The sequence below is a fragment of the Schistocerca nitens genome, chromosome 1 (assembly GCF_023898315.1).
Source record: "Schistocerca nitens isolate TAMUIC-IGC-003100 chromosome 1, iqSchNite1.1, whole genome shotgun sequence".
Classification (NCBI taxonomy): Eukaryota; Metazoa; Arthropoda; class Insecta; order Orthoptera; family Acrididae; genus Schistocerca; species Schistocerca nitens.
The window spans coordinates 766598467-766619130 of record NC_064614.1 but is presented as its reverse complement, the minus strand read 5'-3'; the positions used below and the strand labels follow the sequence as shown (position 1 = coordinate 766619130).

Genomic DNA, 20664 nt, shown 5'->3' with positions numbered 1-20664 from the left:
GGCAACATATCCATTTTTTCTTGATCTGCCTCATCTAGCTTACCTATTGAATAACTTGACTAGTGAAGAAGTATGGTGTCTTTACGTTATCTACACTAAAATAAAATAATAGATGGAAATTAACGAAAAAGAATCAACAAACATCTCAGACAATAGCCTGTCCGAGACCAAAATGAAGGAGTCACGCATCCCCTGGTATAAAGAAGGTGTTGTCTACTATGAACTGCTTCAGAGGCTGCTTCCTGAGGTATGTCCATTGCAGTTAGACTTTGTAGTAAGCAACTGAGAGACGCTTTCTTTTTGCAATATAAGAAAATGATTAAGAAGGCTTTAGTAAGTGTTGCTGCTGTACAGTGATGATTGCATAAAGGAAACTTCTGATCTTGTACTGTCACTGTTTTGACACACCAAGAATGAAATACGTGCGTATTTTCTTCAGTACAATTATATAACTGTGATTTATGTGGGTGACAAATGAAATTATGACTATTTTTATTACCGAGTTCCACATTTCCGTTCAGTTTATAAGCAGCACAATAGTAAAATCTTGTTCTTTCGGACTTTTTCTGGCGTTTTTGCGTAGTATTTGTACACAAAATTCAGCAGTAATCTGTACTTATTGAAAAATGCAGTGATTCTTGCTATCTCCTCCCCGTTTCTCAAATACCGTGGTGGAACATCTCTCCTTCTTCCTCAGTGACTGCCTACAGGTTGTTAGGAAATATGTCGATACCTTAAAACAGAAAATGCAATATGAGACTCATGCTGCACTCCAGTGTTCTCAAATCGTTTTGCATGTCGTCCACAATCTTGTTAGAATCAGGCTGTCTATTGTCTAGTAGAAAATTATCCATAACTTCCTTAAATGCACTCCAAATATTTTTCATTTTAGGAATCATAGTATCTTCAAATTTCCTGTCTTTAGTTAGAGCCCTGATGTGAGTAAACACGAAGATTCCTTCTCTACATTTGTCTTCAGACAGGGCTGGAAATTTGTCGCTGACATATTGAAAATAACCAGACAACCATAATCTTGGTCACGAGCTTTCAAGGACTGTTTAATTACACCATGTTTTACATGAAGAGTTGGCAAAGGAATTTTTTAGGCTCCACTAGGTTACACTTTATTATTTTCTTAGTAACTAGTGTTAAACTTCCTTTTTTGGGCCACTGTCTTTTTTCCAATGTTTGTCTCTTGCACTACTATCCCGTAATACAAACAACATGGATATTTTTTAATATAACTTTCAGATCTTCACACAACAACCATACATGTTCAACATATTTAATTTTCTCCAAAACATATTCCAAAATTTCATAATTCTCCTTCAGAAAATTTGCGTATGTTACTAGAACTGAAGAGAGATCATTAATATTGAGTAGCAGCACGCCCACAATATTTCTTTTGCTGGAATCGATACATAATTTACAGTGATTTATATCAAGCTTAATAGAATCCAGTCTGTTTATTAAGTCTGGAATGTTGTTGCAGTGAACTCGGTTTTCTTCAAGGAATCTTTTCCATTGTTCGTGTAGAAACACATAGACGTTGCAACTATAAGTAAATTGTTTCCTGGTAGTCCAGAATCTATAAGATCATCTCCACCCATGGGAAGGTTTAAATAAAGATTGAAATCCCATGCAATATCATTAAAATAAGCTTGTGATAATGGTTAGGGCGCATTTGACGCTTCAGGAACGAATGCGTGAAGTGGTGATGATACATAATTGTTACTGGTTGTATCTGTCTGTAGGTGACTTAGTTATAGGAACACCAGGTCATGTTTCACTGACTTCCTGGTAGACGGTAAATGTGAATATACAATTCCCATCTTTTTTTGCTTTAAAACCGTCTACGTTACACATACAAACGTAACAGTCATACTGTTATTCTGAGGTTCCTGCCACACCGTTCGTGTGCCTGGATTTTCTGTCCAATTTCGTAAGTGTTCAGTACAAATACTGTGAATTGTATGAGGAGCCCAAGTCATAGATTTATCTTCTAGTTCGATTCCGGAATATGTTCTGTAATCTTATCTTATGAATGGGCTGGGTTATGTTTTTAGAATCGGGATATATACAGTTTTTTATAAAGATTCCTCCTAATTTAAAACAGCAAAGTCACTGGAGGCCTTTTCTTCTGTAATTTCCTGTTGAACTAAACTTCTTTGGTTATTAAATGTTGCAGAAAGCTTACCACCCTCAGTAGCTTCGTGAGAGATTAACAAAAACCTTGGACAACACATGAGATATTGAATGTGACTGATGAAATGAGAAAACATAATAATGCTTTACATGGCGTACAAAAGAATGAAGTTTAGACCATCAAAATTGGGACGGAGGTATAGATATATGCCGAGGTATATATGTACAATCGTCTAAGAGACGAATTGATAACGTTAATAATTTATCTAATAACCAAGACGGGAAGTTTGTGTAGCTTGTGTGTTTATTCGATGTCGATTGAACTGACATGTTAGCTGGAGCACTTCTGTTCCTTGTGGAGATTAAGACTGGGCTACAATGACGCAGCCAACGGTCGCTTTGAATTACAGCCAACTGTTTGGTTAGCAGAAAGCTTAAGAGAGGAAAATTATAGTAATTGTGCCAGCGATGGAAGAGGAGTACTCTCTAACTAAATCTCCCTTTTTTAAGTTTATGGTGTTCAAATTGCAGTCAGTGAATTTGAATATTACCTTTTAACCTTTTATATATATGCTGTCGTAATTATTTCCGTTCCTGTCTCCTAAACGTACTGTAAACTGTAAAGCTCATAAGCCAGATGGGACATACTCCTTACTTTTTAGTGTTATCGGTAGTTGTAAATACTTTGAGTAGCTAACATTTTTTACAGCTTTAGGATTAAAAACTTAGAAGAATCTTTTTGTAAAGAATAACGTCATTGGCACTATCTTCTAAGGTATAAACAATATAAAGTTTGAAACTATGAACATGAAATGGGCTCAAATCTCGCGAAGAAATTAACCATGGGAGTGAGTGTAGTGTAATTCAGTAATCCAGCTTCTGTTAACATGAATACTTACCAGAATACTTACCAGAACACATAAAATGGAAGACAAAACACTGATAGAACTGTGGAATAGTCTGCATTAAGCGAAAAACCGTTTCATCTATAGCAATCAAAAGTCAGAAAGTGTCATATACTGATAATGATTATAATATACCTGCTAATATTCCTTATATGATTTTAGTGCACCTAAGGATTGGGTTTTCAACTTGCTCTACACTTAAGAGAGAGAGAGAGCGAAACCAAAATAACAATTAAGAGGCCACCAAGCTGAGCGTGGGCGATGTTTACTCTTTAATTCCTGATACTTCCATACTAGCGCAACTTCTAGGTCGATTCTCAAAATGTACGATTCCGATTTACTTCACATTTTTCAGGCTATTGTAATAAAGGCTTAGACATGTACAGAAGATATACTTTTTAATTTAAAAAGTATATATAAAATGTATGATCCTGAAACGTTGTTACCAAAAAGGAAAATTTTGAAACTTCCTGGCAGATTATCAGCGCACACTCCGGTGTAGAGTGAAAATCTCATTCAGATAAATTTTATTTACGGCTAATTGGTTTTTGATTGAAATGCTGCTACAGAATCTGAGTTTTCAGTAACAGTAAACATGGTTCAAGATCAGAGTGATGGGGGGGGGGGGGGGGATTGGGGGGGATAGACAGAGGGATGGGAGGAAATGGACACAGAACACAGGAAGGAGGAAATGGCCAGAAAGAAGGGGTTGGAGGAAACGCAGAGGGAGGTGGGGTGAAGAATATGGACAGAGAGACGAGAGGGGGGGTGTGATAAAGAAATTAAAGAGGAGATGGACAAAGGAAGAGGGAGGGGGAGACGAACGGAGACAGGACAAGAAGGAGATTAGGATGTATATAGAATTCCCACATGTATTAGAAATGAATTCTTACTCTTTTCTTTCCTTTACATTTAAGCTGAGCGAGCCAGGTACAGCTGGGCAGTACACTGCTGCTAAAACCTACGTCCATCTGCTTACTGTATTCGAGCCTCCGTATTCCTCAAATGTATTTACTCCTACGCCCAGCCTCTCAACAGCTCCTTCCACTACCAAAGAGGCGACTCCTTGATGCTTCAGGATTTGTCCTTCAATCCATTCTTACATTCAAGTTGAGATAAAGCTTTTTTCTATCCAGTTTCATTCAATACGTTCACATTATCCTATCTAACTTTGTGATCTTCATTTTTCTCTAGTATGTATTTTCAAAACATTATACTCGCTTCTTTCCTTAAGTGTTTATTTTCATTTGCATCCCAGGCTGCACTGTAGACAAATATCTTACAAAAAGTGTCCTAATACTTAAATTTGTACTAGATGTCAGCAGGCTTCTCTTTTTCACAAATTCCATTTTCGCAATTGCAGTTCTATATTTTGTATCTTCTCTGGGTCTCCAACCTTTATTTATATTGCTGACTAAATTAAAGAATTCATGTTATTTTCCTATTTATTCCCTCAGCAACGACTGATTCACTTTGACTAAATTGCATTAACATTGCTTTACTTTCGTTGAGGCCCATTTAACAATATCTTTTCAAGACACTATCCATTTTTTCAGCCGCTCTTCCATTTTTTTTAATCCACAACGTATGCAACAAATTTAAGTTTGCCTTTCTCTAACCTGACTTCTAAGTCTTTGGGTCAGTACTTCCTCGCGTGCTCCTACATTTATAGACAACCAAACTGAACGTCTCTGAACGATCGCAACACTAGCAATTTTTTAATTCGGTTGCAATGAAGTCATGTCAGTACTTTGCGACCATGACTTATATCATTGACAGTTCTGTATTATTCGCATCTGTCACAACTGTCTTCCTTTGAACTGGAGTTACTGCAGTCTTCTTGAAGTATGTGTTTATATCGCCTGTACCAAACACGTTGTATAACATGTGGAACGATAATGTGGTGGTATTTTCTCAAAACGATCTAAATAATTTTGAGAACATGTAATTCACTCCATTTGCTTATTCTGAGTTAGTTGTTCTAGTGCTCTGTCAACTAGGTTCATTTTTTTAATTTTTTTAGTATACTATCGGATATCCAGGCATCTCACCTTCATCGACTTCACCTTCCCTTCGTACAATATGGTCTTCAATCTCAATTCCAGTGTATATCTCTTTTACATATATTCTTTCCACCTTTAAGATTTCACTTCTTTGTTTAGCACTGGCTGTCCTCGCATTTCTCAATTATTTATAGATACTTCATTTTCCTCCAAACGTCTCTCTCATTTTGTAATAAGCAGCAACTATACTAGCCGCGGTCACGCAGCTTTCAGATTTCACTTCTTTGCTTAGTACTGGCTGCAATTATACAGCTACTTTTCTTCTCCCCAAACGTCTTTTTAATTTTCTAATAGGCAGCAGCTATACTAACCATAGTCACATGTTTCTTCTTCTTCTTTTGCTTCTTGTCGCGGTGGTCAGACAATTGTCGCCGCATTCTGCATCTTTTTCGCCAAATGCCTCGATCTCGCCACTCTTCTTCATCTTCTTCTATTACTTTTCTCTCCGTCGCTTCTTGGATACCAGTTGGCTACACATTCTGTGGGCTTCCTCTTCTTTTCCTTGCAAGAGGGTACTATGAAAGTAATTCCTGGGCCACATGTCTTCATCAATTCTTTTGACATGCCCAACTCGTCCTAGTAGTCTTTTTTCTATTTTATCCGTAATACTACTATGAGTCCGCCTCATACCTCTTATTTATTCATTCCTTACGTGGTCAGCTCGGGAAACTCGACATTCTCTTCTCAAGTGGTCCATATCTAAAACTCAAAGTTTAATTTTTTTTTTTTTTTTTTTGTGAGGTTCCAGCACACTTTCCCCTAGTTTGTTACTGGTTCCCCAATGGATTCCATAAGAACATTTTGACCTTTAACCTCATTTTTGAGAAGCAAAGTACAGGATTTAATTTTAGGATAGCCAGCATTCCATCATGTGACAGGATACTACCCAGGTATTTGAACTCTTTAGACACCTTAGTAAGATGTCCGTCAATGTCCAAGTTACTTTCCCTCGCTCTGCATCATAGATATTCCGTCTTCTCCAAATTAGTTTTCAAATTCCACTTTTAACAGTCTTACAACTGCTTTATTAACATTTAAGATAAATTCTCTCCGTCGTTTGCTGCAACGACCTGATCATCGGCGTAGAAAAATGTGTACATACATTGGCTCCTTCCTTAAATCCCCACACTATTGCAGTTTCTCCACCATAGATCCAATGACTTCCACATATATATCCTTAGACGTGTGAGAGTAGACACCATCTTTGCTTCAGTCCTTTAGTTATCCTGAATATTTTTCTAGAAATTTCTTCCCCTACCCTACTGACACATTATGACGAATTGCAGAGGTTTATGGTACTTCTTACCCAACGTTTTGGCAGTTTCCCTGACCACAGCACCTCGAACAATATCTCTAGTGGCCTATGTCACATGATTTTCCAGATCTATGAAGACCAATTAGATTCCTTTCCAACTTCTTTTCCACGATCCATCCGATTCTTGATTTCAAAATCGTCCCATACAGTCTGCAAATTGAACTAATGCCACTTAAGTCACAGTAATTGTTACAGCCTCTCTTGTTTCCTTTTTTATGTATGAGGCATAGCAACGCTAAGTTCCACACTGCTGATATTTCCTCCCCATACCACGTACATTAAACAACTTGCTCAGACAATCGAACAGAATGATTGTACCTTACCTCATTAACTCCACTGGTAAATTTCCACGCCCTGGTGATTTCCCAGTTTTCATTCGTGCAGCTGCCTTCGTTACCTCTTTCGTAGTTTTATTTCTATCGTTTCATCCTACTGATTCTTCTGTATCTCCCACTCTGTTTCCTTGTTTCTTGTAATTTTTATTTGTAATTTGGAAATAATTTGGAACCTTCTACTTATATATTTTACATTTTCTGTGTATCTAATTTTTTTGGCATCTGAATTATCTTGTCTGCTTCATTTTATGGATTTTTATAGTTCCTCCTTTCGTCAGTTACCTTCTTTCCTCTCATTTGTTGTTGAAGGATTTTGATAATCCATTATTAATGCTGCTGACAGTGGTAGGCCTTTCTGCATTCTTACTTCATAAAATGAGAAGTCTAGTGCGAACAGAAATGTACAATCGTCTAAGAGACGAATTGATAACGTTAATAATTTATCTAATAACCAAGACGGGAAGTTTGTGTAGCTTGTGTGTTTATTCGATGTCGATTGAACTGACATGTTAGCTGGAGCACTTCTGTTCCTTGTGGAGATTAAGACTGGGCTACAATGACGCAGCCAACGGTCGCTTTGAATTACAGCCAACTGTTTGGTTAGCAGAAAGCTTAAGAGAGGAAAATTATAGTAATTGTGCCAGCGATGGAAGAGGAGTACTCTCTAACTAAATCTCCCTTTTTTAAGTTTATGGTGTTCAAATTGCAGTCAGTGAATTTGAATATTACCTTTTAACAAAGCTTCTGCTCTGGCACCTAGTTGCAGACACGCGGATAACACTTACTAACCTTTTCCTTTAGTCAACGTGGAGGCTGCCTATTCCGTTTCTTTGAAATAGATGTACAAGGCTGTCGAGGAACAGCTTAGGAGTGGAAATATTATTCCTGCTTGAGATACTGTAAGATCCTAGAATATGTTTGGTAGGTTACATCCTGCAGTAACTGAGAATTATCCTGCTATATTCACTTGTATATTCCTGTCTTTATGATTAAATATTCTTAATGATTCTGACTTAATGGGTGATATTGAGTTAGCACATTTATATTTCTAGCCCAGGAAGTTTGTTCAAAACAGTAACTGATAGTAATGTTTTCTTTTACGTTACGAATTATCCGTCTTAACCCTCATAGTGAAAGAGTGCTGATTATCATAGGTGTGTGTTAGCACAGTGGCATTGTTGACACGCCTCGTAGGGAAGGCTACGTTAGGTGGGGGTTTTGATATCGCAAGAGTCAAAATTTGTACTTCTCCGATAAAGCTGTAGATCAAAGGGTGAAAACTTGCAGAATTACAGAGATGTTGACGCCTGAATTTTTACCTGCGGAGGTAATTTTTAACTTTTTTTGTGCCCATGCAAAACTGATGACTGCATATTGGTAGTGAATAATTTGTTACGAGGGCGTCATTATGCAGATACTCCTGCTGCTAAATTTCCATACTTTCGTGGAAGTGCGATAACATTGCTTCAGTGTGAGTGTGAGTTGAACGTAGACACAGATTGTTTCAAGGCCAGAAGCATAACACACTGTTAATTAGATTTTTGTCAAATTATTATGATTTTAAATATGTGAAACCATAGTTGCTTCTAGTTAATACAACGTTCAAAAAGCTTATGGCAAGGCAACCAGGTGGCAGCATCGGTAACCATTGATATTTGGACAAGTGCATACCTTGTCATTTTCAAGCCACAAGTGCACCAAGGAAGCTCTTTGCAAAAGAGTTTGAAACCTCGGTTTACAGAGCGTATGCAAGAAATTAACGCAAATTCACACTATTCCGCGTCTTTGAAAGGCCCAAGCGCAAGGTTCAGCTGTGGATATATTCTTCCTACTTGAGATATTACAGCATTCCAGAATATGCTTAACCTACGTACTGGAGTAGGCGAGAACTATCGTGCTATATTCACCTGATATTCCTGTCATTTACAATAAGACAGTCGACGTCAGAAGCTATCGACAGTTAATGTTAATAACCAACTGGTGAGGTCGCAATAACTCCATCTCTCCGTTACTTTGACAAGGCAGAGAGCAGGTTTCCACTTTGTATTTAAGAAAACACCTCCATATCTATGTTTAAGGTCACTCGCTAATTTAATTTCAACTGCTTCCGTAAAAAATCATCACAATAATCGGAAGTACTGTATTGCTTAGAATGAGCTGGGCCAAGGTAGTGTTGTGCAATAGGATATTTGATGAGCTGTTGCAGGCGTGTGTGACGCTTATGCTCCGTACATCAAACCTCCATGGTTCTGATATCTCAATACATGACATTCCGCTAGTGCAAGAAATATGATAGACACCCGCGTTACGCAAACCAAGAACACCCTTTACGGTTCCTAAAACGACGCTAATCGTAGACAGTGGTGGAAAGCACAAATTACATCATGCCTCCGCAGAATTCTACTATCCTGTTGGAAAAGCTTCCTTCGTGAGACAAAAAGGTCGTAGAACGTCGTGGCAGCTCTGTACTGTCATTACTTACCCAGAACATTGTCGATCGTTCTTGTTGTTGTAGTCTTCAGTCCAGAGACTGGTCTGATGCAGCTCTCCATGCTACTCTACCCTGTGCAAGCCTCTTGTTGCGTTGAATACGCTGGTCGAAGTCAGTAAGTAAACTTATCTGTATAACAGAACTCGGTGGTTTAAGCTGACATTTCAGATAATTCTATGTGTTACATTAGAGTCGAGCACGCTATCGTATGGTTTATCATTAATTATTTTAATCAAATGCTGGTAATGGAAAGGTTCGCAACAGATTGCCAAATTTTATAGTTGAAGCTATTAATAACGGGACTCATAAACGAGAGGACATTATCACGTTGTACATTACTCTACTCATTTGTCAAGTATCTGTTCCCTCTAGACGCGCTATTAATAAAACTATCTACTATTGCACCCAGCAATAGCAAGGATTACTTTTCTTTTTGGAACTATAGAAGCATTGTTTCCGCTGGATTTATGACACCTATTAGGTTGCTGTATTAGTAATGAATCCAATGAAAGTGTCAACAATGAGATCACTGCTAGATTATATTTGTCTTTCATTTAACTTAATATTTTTTCTGTTACGGGTAACAGAAACAATGGATTAGTTTTAACGAGTTTTAACAGCAAAATCTTCCTTTCGAGAAAACAATCGGCGAACCACCACACCAGACACATTCCTAACGCCTGAAATCGCAACTGGACGGTCCCAAAACCGTAAGGCTCAGTGGCTTTTAGAGGTTCGTAATAGAAGGCGTAAAAGAATCCCTCTAATCTGTCCCACCGATATAGGCATTAAACCACGTTGATTTTAATAAAAAAATATGGTTACGGGTTTTGTCTCATCCTCCTTAGCTACCCACAGAACGAGCATCAGAAATGCGTAATATGTTCGAACTGTTTCGTCTCAAGTCTGACTGATCAGTCCGTTCGCTTGTACCATAATGCAAAATGGCAGGAAAGTAGGAATGCCTCTATCAATTGTGAAACGCTATAACCAGTATTCAAAAATAAAAAGCCCTATCAGTGTACGAACTCCTCTTCACGTCAAGCAAAAATGCACTAATTACGAAGAATGAGTTATTACTGGCTTTGATTCTCGTAGATTTTCTTTCTTTCTTTTATGACAGAAGCAAATGGCCCTTTTTTTAAACCGATATAGCTTGAAATTCACCATTTGTTAATTCTAATAAAACTTCGGTCACACTGTGTTACCTGTGCGGTACTTTAGGGACACATGATGAGTCTACAGTTTGTTAGTGGCACTGTGTCTCCTTGGTTGCTGTCCTATTTAACAGACAGAAAAGTTTTGCTGTTCAGCATAACCAAAAGGCAAGGGTTCTAGCGCATTACGTCCCCGACTGTACCTGTTGAGCAACAAGAGATGAAGCAGACGGCAATGAGTTCGATGTCCGGTTTCATCAAGTTTCGTGTAAATATGCTAGATAAACATTAAATTCGGCAGCTCGTTTATTTTCTACGTACCCTCAAAAGCTATAAGGTGTCATCAACAATAGTCAGTATGAAATGACAATGCGTCTATTTTGAGGAACTCTCTATTGAAAACAAGGTTTTACAGTAGGTCATGAAAGTCTGACACTGTCAAGTTTTATTGTTCCTTTTCGTTATTATTTTGTATTTTCCGACAGAAGAAAACGAACAACGCTACCTATGCAACGGCAATTCAGTAAAACTATTTAATCTCTTCTAACTGTAATTTAATTTTACTGTCACTAGTGCACATAACAGTGCGAAGAAAATGGATAATACTCTTGAAACAGAGTAAAGAGAAATTTTCTGAAGATGAGAGAAGTTTGTATGTGGGCCTCATTTCCAAAAATGAGGAAAACAATGAAACGTACGGCGCAAATTGCACGACAAAGACAAAGCACGGGAAAAGTTTGCAAAGAAACTATTTCAGTTGAAATGAATTTGTAAAGAAAAGAATCGTGAAGCAAACGAAAATGTTTTTGTTTTATTACAGCTAAAAAAAAGAAAAGAGAAGCAGCAAGAGCGCGTAAGAAAATGTCGGAACTTACGGGAGCGAGACAAAATATACAAGAATATATATAACCAAGGTTTAGATTTGCTTCTTAAAAACTCCACAAAGAAGAATGTCAGTTGCTTCAGATGAAAACGATAACAGAGAGAAGCAAGTAAGAAAACGAAAAACTGAAGACGACCGTGCTACAGATAAAGCTTTTGTATTACACAAAAAAGCGAGTTTCTGTAGCCCAAGGCTTAGCAGAAGTGAGAAGATAATTGGAAAACTGAGCTTATGTCACAATCTTTGTGTTCACGTTCATTTTTTGATATTAAAAATAATAATTAAAGAATAATGTAATTTTCTTTACGTAAAGAGATAATTAATTTACTTTCGCTTTCATTCTCCAAATCATTGTAGTAATATACTTTTTGCTCATAATTACCAATATGGGACACTTTAATATAGCTTCGTTTATTCCCAACTGTACATAAGTAAATAAATTGTTGCAACACAACAAAGCTTCTTTTATGGAACTTAAACCATCACATTTCATGAGTTTTCCAGCAAAACATTTGTAGGTGTATGAAAAATGGCCTTTGCCTTTGGTTTTTGACAGAACATAACAATAAGATATATTAGTTTGTTTACAAGATGTTAAAACTTCATCAAGTGACATGTATTCGCCATATTTTAATACACATTTCTCGCAGAGAAAACGGTTTTCAGTTCTGTCCAGTTGGGAACTCAAGGTCCATCACATGGAGCTGTGACACCAGGTACCTATATTTCCTCAAACATCATATAATATCTCATAAGTTATCTTTTTTCCTCAATGTAGCTATGTAGTTACTCATCTTCTGGGGACTCTTCTTCCTTTGTTTGTACAGCAATGTTGTGTAGCATGGAAGTAACCACTATAATTATTAGCGATGTTGTTACACTAGAAGGAATAGTGCAAACCTATACCCGTTATCAACTAGTAAACATACTTGAATTCTTCATGTTTCAAATAACATTCTAATTTCTGGGTTGTCAAAAATAAACCTCATGAACGGATCATGGTGAGCGACCTACTACATTCCTGATTATCAGTTTAGTATCGCGAACTGTCTGGGTATTAACTGATAAATAAAGCTTCCTATAGCGAAACACTTCCGTAATATGACCATTTCTGTTCAGTAGCTATGCATCAAAATTACCTCCCATCTTCAGAGCTAGAAGACATTAACAAGTATAAAGTACCTAAACTACCTTTATAGTAATTCCTAAGTATTCCAACTGCAGTGAATCTTCCTTCTTTAAATCAATCGTCTGATTCAAAACCGGCAATCTTGAAGACGAGTTTGACGATCGTAACAATGAACAGACATCTATGAAAGGCAAAAATGGAAATTACACGACCGTCAAGTTTAGACACTCGTCACATTCGTAAACGATGCTTGGTTGAACCAGGTGCTATTATTCTCGAACTATTATTATAACTATTATCACTACTACTAACATCGTTTCTCAGTCTAAATTTAATTGCTTTTTCAATCGCTTAAGCATTGTTGTTACTACATTTGTCTTGAGATTCTTTTTCTTTCTATTTACTGTTAATATAAGGAAGCTTAAACTCTGATCTCATTTTTATGGCTTAACAATGATGCAGTGAGATGTATTACGTAGCAGTAATTTCCTCCGATGAAACCAAAGTAGAGGTAAATAAATCCGGACAAGTGCAAGTAGGGATCGCGCACAGAAACTTCCGCACAAACTTAACTATATGTGTAGATATGTCCAAGGCCTTTAGAGAATATTTTAGTTTATTCTCAATTTTTGCGTAATGTCACACTGCCCATTATAATTTTTTGTTTAATTTATTAATTTAGGAGATATTTAAATATGCTATGGTAACTACCAGTTGCAGATGTACTGCCTTCATCTACCCTTATTCTTGTGGCTATTACTAGAGAGATTTAACGGAAGTCTACATAGAAGGAAACACGACAGCCAACTATACGGCTGTTGTTGTTACACAGGTGTCGAATAGTTCTGTATACTCTTCAACAGATATTTTATGGGATATCGCAACCTCATGCCAAACAATGAAAGTGCAATCCTGCATCAATTAGCGGTATTAATTTGCTGTGAAACATTACAGAAGCGTAGAATGTCAAGTAGTGTTTGTAAAATGAGCAGTCCGTAATAGCCCTGCGATGCTTGCGCTGGTGTATATCTGAACTTAATACATCTACCGGTTCCTGGGAAAAAGGAGTCTTCACAAATGAACATAGAGATAGACAGGCAGACTGACAGGTATGTGATCCTATAAGGGTTCTCTTTTTCCCTATTGATGTAAGAACTCTATAAAAGTTGATAAACAAGAAATACATAATCATTTGGAAAGAATCGAATTGCCCTAGTTCCCAGTCATCTCGAGAACATCGCAGGAACAGGCACAGAATTTCTAGATCTTAACATTATTTTATCCTAGGTAAGGTGTATCACTGAAACTCTATTCCATCGCAGCTACCTTTTACTTTGTTATTAGGATTTAGGTACCTAAATGAAAAGATGGTGCAACATGTGGATGCAGATGAGAAACATAGTTCCTTCGTTTCATTATTCTCAGGTTGCTCTTTTCATTGAAGAAGGGGGCACTGTACACGAGCTGTTGCGTCTACTGAACACTGCAAGGAGCCACTATGGCAGTGGTGAAAGCAGTGACTGCATCCGCAACCGTTACAAAAGAATGGTGGACAAGCTGTACCGATGCTTCCAGGTGTGTGTTTCTCTTTGCTCTTCAGAGTCTCAAGTACTTTTTTGAAGGTTTTCGAAGAATTGATATTGATTCTTATTTCTGTTCAGTCAGTTTCTACAAAACTCTACTGTTTGTTTGCAATCCGAAATGTACTAGAATTGACCTTTTTTATACCATTACGACAATATTCTTGGTGTAAAGGCGTCTGTTAAATGACATTTGCTGGAAATATTGTGAAAATAAATATTATATTTTATCCTTCATAGATGCTGAATGCTAATTTCACAGTATTTCGTATCTGCCAATTTTTCTTTAAAACGTTGTCAGTCTTCTTAAGATTAATTTTTTATTTAATTTAAACGCAACAGTGTACATTATGCTTTAACTGGTTTAGCACAGAAAATTTAATAACTAACAGTGTCATATATATCTACCCTTATTTATAATGTTATATAGATTATCAAATCGAATAAAGTTTGAGACTTCATGTACAGATCTAGGAGTTTGTTTATACGAAAGTACCAAACTGTCGAAGTCTGAAAATTTATTGAAAAGCACTTTTATTTCCCATCAGTTCTAAATATTATATTTTTTCCTGACTAGTTTCGGTTATTTCAACCATTATAAACTGGAAGTATGAACAAACAGAAAAGATAATATGTAATATGCACAGAACAAAAACACAAGATACATCAGTTGTACCCATGAACATCAAGTTCATTTACAGTAATTAAAAAACTATTACATCTGTTAGTTTAAAATTCAGATCTCTCATATAAGACTTTTTCGTACACGAAACGTAGCAATCACAAAACATGGAATGAAAATAACCAGATTTGACGACATCTTGAAAAACGTAATTAAGTAGTACATACACTCCTGACATCTAACTGACGACTCCATCCCAAGCCCATGTAGTCTTAGAAGACCAAGGGACCTAATATCCCAGAATAAAAACATAAGACGATTAATGCAGTTATTGTTGAAGTCAGAGGGAACTTTAGTTATCAAGATTTATTTCAGTGTTAGCTTGGTTACTCTCACCAGCCTATATTCCTTGCATTCAGCATACGTAGATAAAAGCTAATGACGCTACCCTGCAGAGCATGTCAATCAGGTAGAATGTAAATACTGAAATAACATCTTGTAAGACCCATATAATTGTAAAATAAGGGCACTGTATAAACAACACTTGTAAATAGTAATTACGATAACTGAGCCTATTAATCAATGAAGTAATTTTAGGGTTACAGATTTTCATTATAGCATTACTATAATTTCTATCACAATTAAAATGATAGGTGAGCAACCACAATAGACAATGAGAATGAATTTTTTGTCAACTCAAAGGTTAAATTAAAAAATAAGCATTTATGTAAAATCATGAAAGCAAATATATTTGGTTGCACATGTGACATCAAGTGATCAAAATCAATGAGGTTGGACTGTTGTATATATAACACAACAAGTTAATATACAATTGTAGAAACAGACGATGTCAGAAAATTACTTCAGATAATAAACACTACAGCACAAATTAATAGTACATGCACATTGCACAATAAAGGCCTCAGTTTACATCTTACCTGAATCTAAGACTTGTGGCTACCAAAAATATAAAACACAGATCCCAGGCTACAGCTGAATATACATTTAATGTAACTGATTGTAAGTCACAGCAACAGTATTTACATAACGTTTACGGGGGTAGGACGTCAAACGGGACGGCTTGGAGCAGGACAGACACCACAGGACATTTTAATTTCCACTGTCTATACTTTTAAAAATAAATTCATAAAACTTTGTCAGAATGACCAGAAAGGATTCATGGTCTACACGTACACTGGTGGAAGTTCAAAAATATGAGAAAATAATTTGTTTTTTTACATTTGTATTTCACCTTTTTTTCACTTACCATTGGCTGCATTTGTTGCTATAAGTACACTTTTCTTCATAGGTAAGGGAGATTCTTCGATGAATTTTGTACAGCATACAACCATACTTACAGGTGTTGGAAACTCTAGAATTTTCCAAATCTATTAAAAACTGTGGTAAAAATTGAGATATTTAAATATGAAATTTGAGTTTTTTCTAAACATGAAGTTTAAAATATAACAGCACATTGATTTTTTCATAAATTAAATAATTTCTAGAGTTTCATACACCTGTAAGTATGGTTTGTATGCTGTGCAACATTCATCGAAGAATTTCTCTTACTTATGAAAAAACATGTACTTATAGCAACAAACGCAGCCAATAGAAGTGAAAGTATGATGAAGTTTCACATGTAAAAAAGAAATTGTTATGCTTTTGAACTTCCACTGCTATGATTGTGAAACCTGAATACTTCCTTTTCATGCTGACATAGTTTTATGAATTTATTCGTAAAAGTATAGACAGTGGAAATTAAAATGTCTTGTGGTGTCTCTCTTGGTCCAAGACGGCCCGTTTGAGGGCCTACCCCCCCTTAATCATAGATACAGAACTATCTAAGTGACAATACACACAGAAATGTCATCTATATGTCGTCTGTTTTGCGAAGGAGTATTTAGGCAGTTAGAATGCATAAACACAAGGCAAAGCATTCTGCGAACAGACGTGGATTTCCAAATGGTGTACACTGATAGCTTTAATACTGAATGAATCTGAAACTTTGTATAGCATTATGCGATCAAATTTTTGTTTTCTTAATGTATTTGAGATTGGTAAATCCTGGTTAGCTTTTAGTCACATAGAGATGTGCACGGATTACAGACTGCTTTCAATTGTAAACAAATAATATTATATTCTGGTCTTTCATATATGGAGTCGCCTGTTCAGTACATATTAGACAACAGGTATATTCCTGTAACGCAATTAGAAATGAAACTCTTAAACAAACAGAAAACAATTAGAAATGTATGAGCAACGGCTTCTTACTCTTAAGTAAATACAGTTTTCTACTGGGGCTTTATAACACAGCTATAATTCTTCAATACTGACAACTATGTTTGCTCACATGGAGATCCATTATATTCCCTATTCGACATGTAGTTGTAGAAGTGGTAATAGCAGTAGTATAAGTAGTAGTGAAGCAAAATAGCAAGGCACTCTCCAGTGTATTTTGTTTACATTTTGACATCATATGAGCAGGTCAGTGTCACACCTGTGATGTCACAAGCTTCACTGCTTTATTAATGACGTCACCGCTCTTTTCAGTGAACTCATCTACCTTATCAGTAATGTCATCATCGTCAAGTGGCAAATCACGACATGCCCTCCTACTTCCCAATCCCCTCTATAGGTAGTAACAATGTATTATCAAAACAAAACAGCCGATCACAACGTAGTATTTTAGCAACAATTAAGAATGAAGAAGCCAATCCCAATGCAGCCCCATATCAGTCATTTTGGCAGTGCTCAAAAGCATCACAATCATCTGCGACATTTTCAAAATTATTAATCGAAAGAATTACCTATAGGATGAATATGGCAGTATTTCCACATCTAAATACACACACACGGACACACACACACACACACACACACACACACACTATATGTTCATAACATGAATTTAGAGCTAAACCAGCACTTGTGACCGACCAAAGTTCGATAATTGTATCTAGCTTGGTGTACGGTACAACACACCTCTAAATTAAATATTTTACACATCCTAAATATTGTTTAATGATTCTTGTGAAGTGTGTAAATGTTAATGAAAATACGTTATCATCACAAACAATACAATAATTACGTCATGTGTTACGTTTTTTGTCACCACACACACACACAGACACAGACACACACACACACACACACACACACACACACATACACACACACACACAGACACACACACTTCTGTCAATATTGCTGATCAAAGTATGGTTGCGAACTCCATGTCCAAGATACTAAAGGGTGTTAGAATATTGATACTGTGATACTGGAAATTCATAGAACGAAGTGTTGCCACCTGATGTTTGCACAAGTTTTGTGCTAATTTATCACCTCAAGAACCACGATTTTATAGGGTCGAATTTATTGCCACCATTCTACACTAGAAAAATATAGAATAAAATACTGATTGACAATTATTTCTCTTTATTACAAATGAATGGGACCTACTCGATTTTCGGGAAAAACATTTTCTGGAAAACGGCTGTAACATTTGCATGAAAACAAATGGTGCCAAGGCTCTCTAAAGTGTTTACAGACTCTTCTTCTCATATGGAATGTAAAAAACAAATTTACCACAGACAAACGAACTGGCCAAACATCATTTCAGGAAGTAAGGAAAGAAGAAGAGGTTTTAACGACATATTTACTGTTATGTAACACTTTATAAGTTCTCTAAATGTAGATTAATGTTTAGTGTAAGTTTTATAAGAGTGTTTTTAGTATGTAAGCTTTATACAGTGTTCCTCAGGTGTAACGTATCACCTTTATAAGCGAACATGTTTGAATGCAATTTTTCAAAGGAAGGTTATTACTTTTCCATCACAGTGGAACCTATAGACTTCAATCCGATTGTGTATGTAATGTAACTTCATGCTGAGTACTGGCTGTATGTTATTCTTTATATTGTGTATGAACCTTCTGTGTTTAAAGTACCTACATGCATTATTGCAAACACTGTATGTGTTCATTAAGAACAAAACGTGTCTCATGTACCTCACGACGATGATGTCAATATGTTGACCTCTAATGCAAATCACTTACACAAACACCAATCTATGTAACATCAGAACTTGAAAACAAGCTTATTGGATAATCAGTTTCATCTAACTGTACAACATAGTGTTCAGTTCTGGTCCTAATAATTATTTTGGCTTTTAGTACTACAGTGGGTAAGCAGCCTTGCCTTGCAGCTACTTGCCTTGAGTACGTTATTTTCTTTTGACTAACCTACTGTGTGTACAGGTCTCTCCGAAGATAACATGGTCAACTTCTTAGTCTTCTAGTGATTCTTTTCAAGGTGTTCTCTAGGAAGGTCACCTCCTCTTCAGTATTCTCAGTACTGGTCAAAGTATTCAGTGGTGCCGAATGAGATGAAAAGGAAACTGTCTCAATACAAACTACTGTTAACGTAATACTACTGTCAACATAATAACAGTAGTTTGTGTTGAGACAGTTATGTTACTGTGCCCTTCATTGTCTTGTGCCATGTTACCGCACTTATGCACTACACTGCTATTCGTAGAACTATCGTCAACCATTAGTAGTGTGACAATGTACAACGACTGAGGTCACCTGTAGAATTAGCCCTGGAAGCTGTTAGAGTGTATAATGTAAGCTGGAGTTATATTTGCTTATAATAGCCCCGTTTCCGATTGATGCTTTAAATAGTGATGCGAACTTTGTTATATGAATTTGTTAATGTTCGACCACTTTAAAGATCGTATGCAACAGCATTTTAACTCTTGGACAGTCGTATTAATAAGTATATGGTCCTTCATTTGCTCTTGTAGGCTTGTTATAAATATTTTATCGTAGATATCAACTAGTTTGCTGATAAACAGTATGATGTAGCCACCTATGGCGCGCAGGGTGTAGCACATTTGACGACCATGCGCCTAGTATAACAGATGTAGTGGCAGAGGACATTACTTTTACTTATGATCGAAACAGGCTTATGTCTGTTGAAGTTATTTTATTGTATTGATCTTGACGCAGCCGCTGGGCGAAGACATTTTTCATTTTTAAAAGCTAATGTAAGTAATATGTTACTCACATATGTAACTTTAGAAGTTTATGTATAGATTATTATTGGTCTAGATGTTATTTTGATCACTTCTTAGGACTCCTGAAGAAGGCTATATTGTTATAGCAGAAACCATGATAAAGGTTTAGAATAAACATAATTAGTGCAACTCTGGGCTGTTTTTCATTCGAGACAATTTCGTAACGGTTGTTGGTGTTGCTGCCATAATGAAAATAATCTCTAGGCTTTCCAAAACTATACCTTGGATACAAGAGGTCAAAAGGGACCTACAAAAAGCTGAGAAAAATTATTCATGTGTTTTGGCCAGAAAGGTATTTAAGCAAAAATTTGACAGATGCGAAGTCAGGGAACAAATCTCCGAAGCACAAAAAATAGACAGAGGAAAGGAAGAGCCCAAACAGAAAAAATTAGAGCCGTGTGAAAAAAAAAGGACAAAGAATCAACAAGCTTTGCATGATCCAACAGGGTTTAATTGCACATGATATATATATATATATATATATATATATATATATATATATATATATATATATATATATATATGGGGGGTATGTATGTATCTTTTGTACTTTTGTACAATGAATATTGTTTTTCCCTAACAATGGATTACCCCAAAATACGAGACCATACAGAAGCAGTGAATGAAAATATGCATAATAAGCTACTTTACTCATATATTTATCACAAAATTTTTCAGTAATCCTAGCTGAATCCTAATTGCTTAATTAACTCTACTGAAATGTTTCAGCAGATTAACAGCGTTATTCTTCCAATTGAACCTCTCATCAATACACCCACACAAAAATTTTTACTAATCTGTCTTAGATTGAGACTTCTGTTCTAAATTTATTTTTATTGATGGTGTTATGTCATTTACTGCACTGAATTGTGTATACTATGTTTTATCAAAATTCAGTGAGAGACCATTTGCAGAGAAAGGGCAGCCGTCCGATCCATTAAAGAAGATGAGGATCTGATAGTTC

The 20664-nt window shown here is 36.3% G+C and overlaps 1 protein-coding gene across 1 annotated transcript in view; it reads left to right on the top strand.

Moving 5' to 3' along the window:
• The window catches only part of LOC126200350 (odorant receptor 2a-like), a 57901-nt gene that overhangs the window by 18324 nt on the left and 18913 nt on the right, over nt 1-20664 (top strand). Inside the window, exon 3 of the mRNA XM_049936704.1 lies at nt 13849-13998. Coding sequence (XP_049792661.1) covers nt 13849-13998 — 150 coding nt within the window. The remainder of the gene's footprint in view (nt 1-13848; nt 13999-20664) is intronic.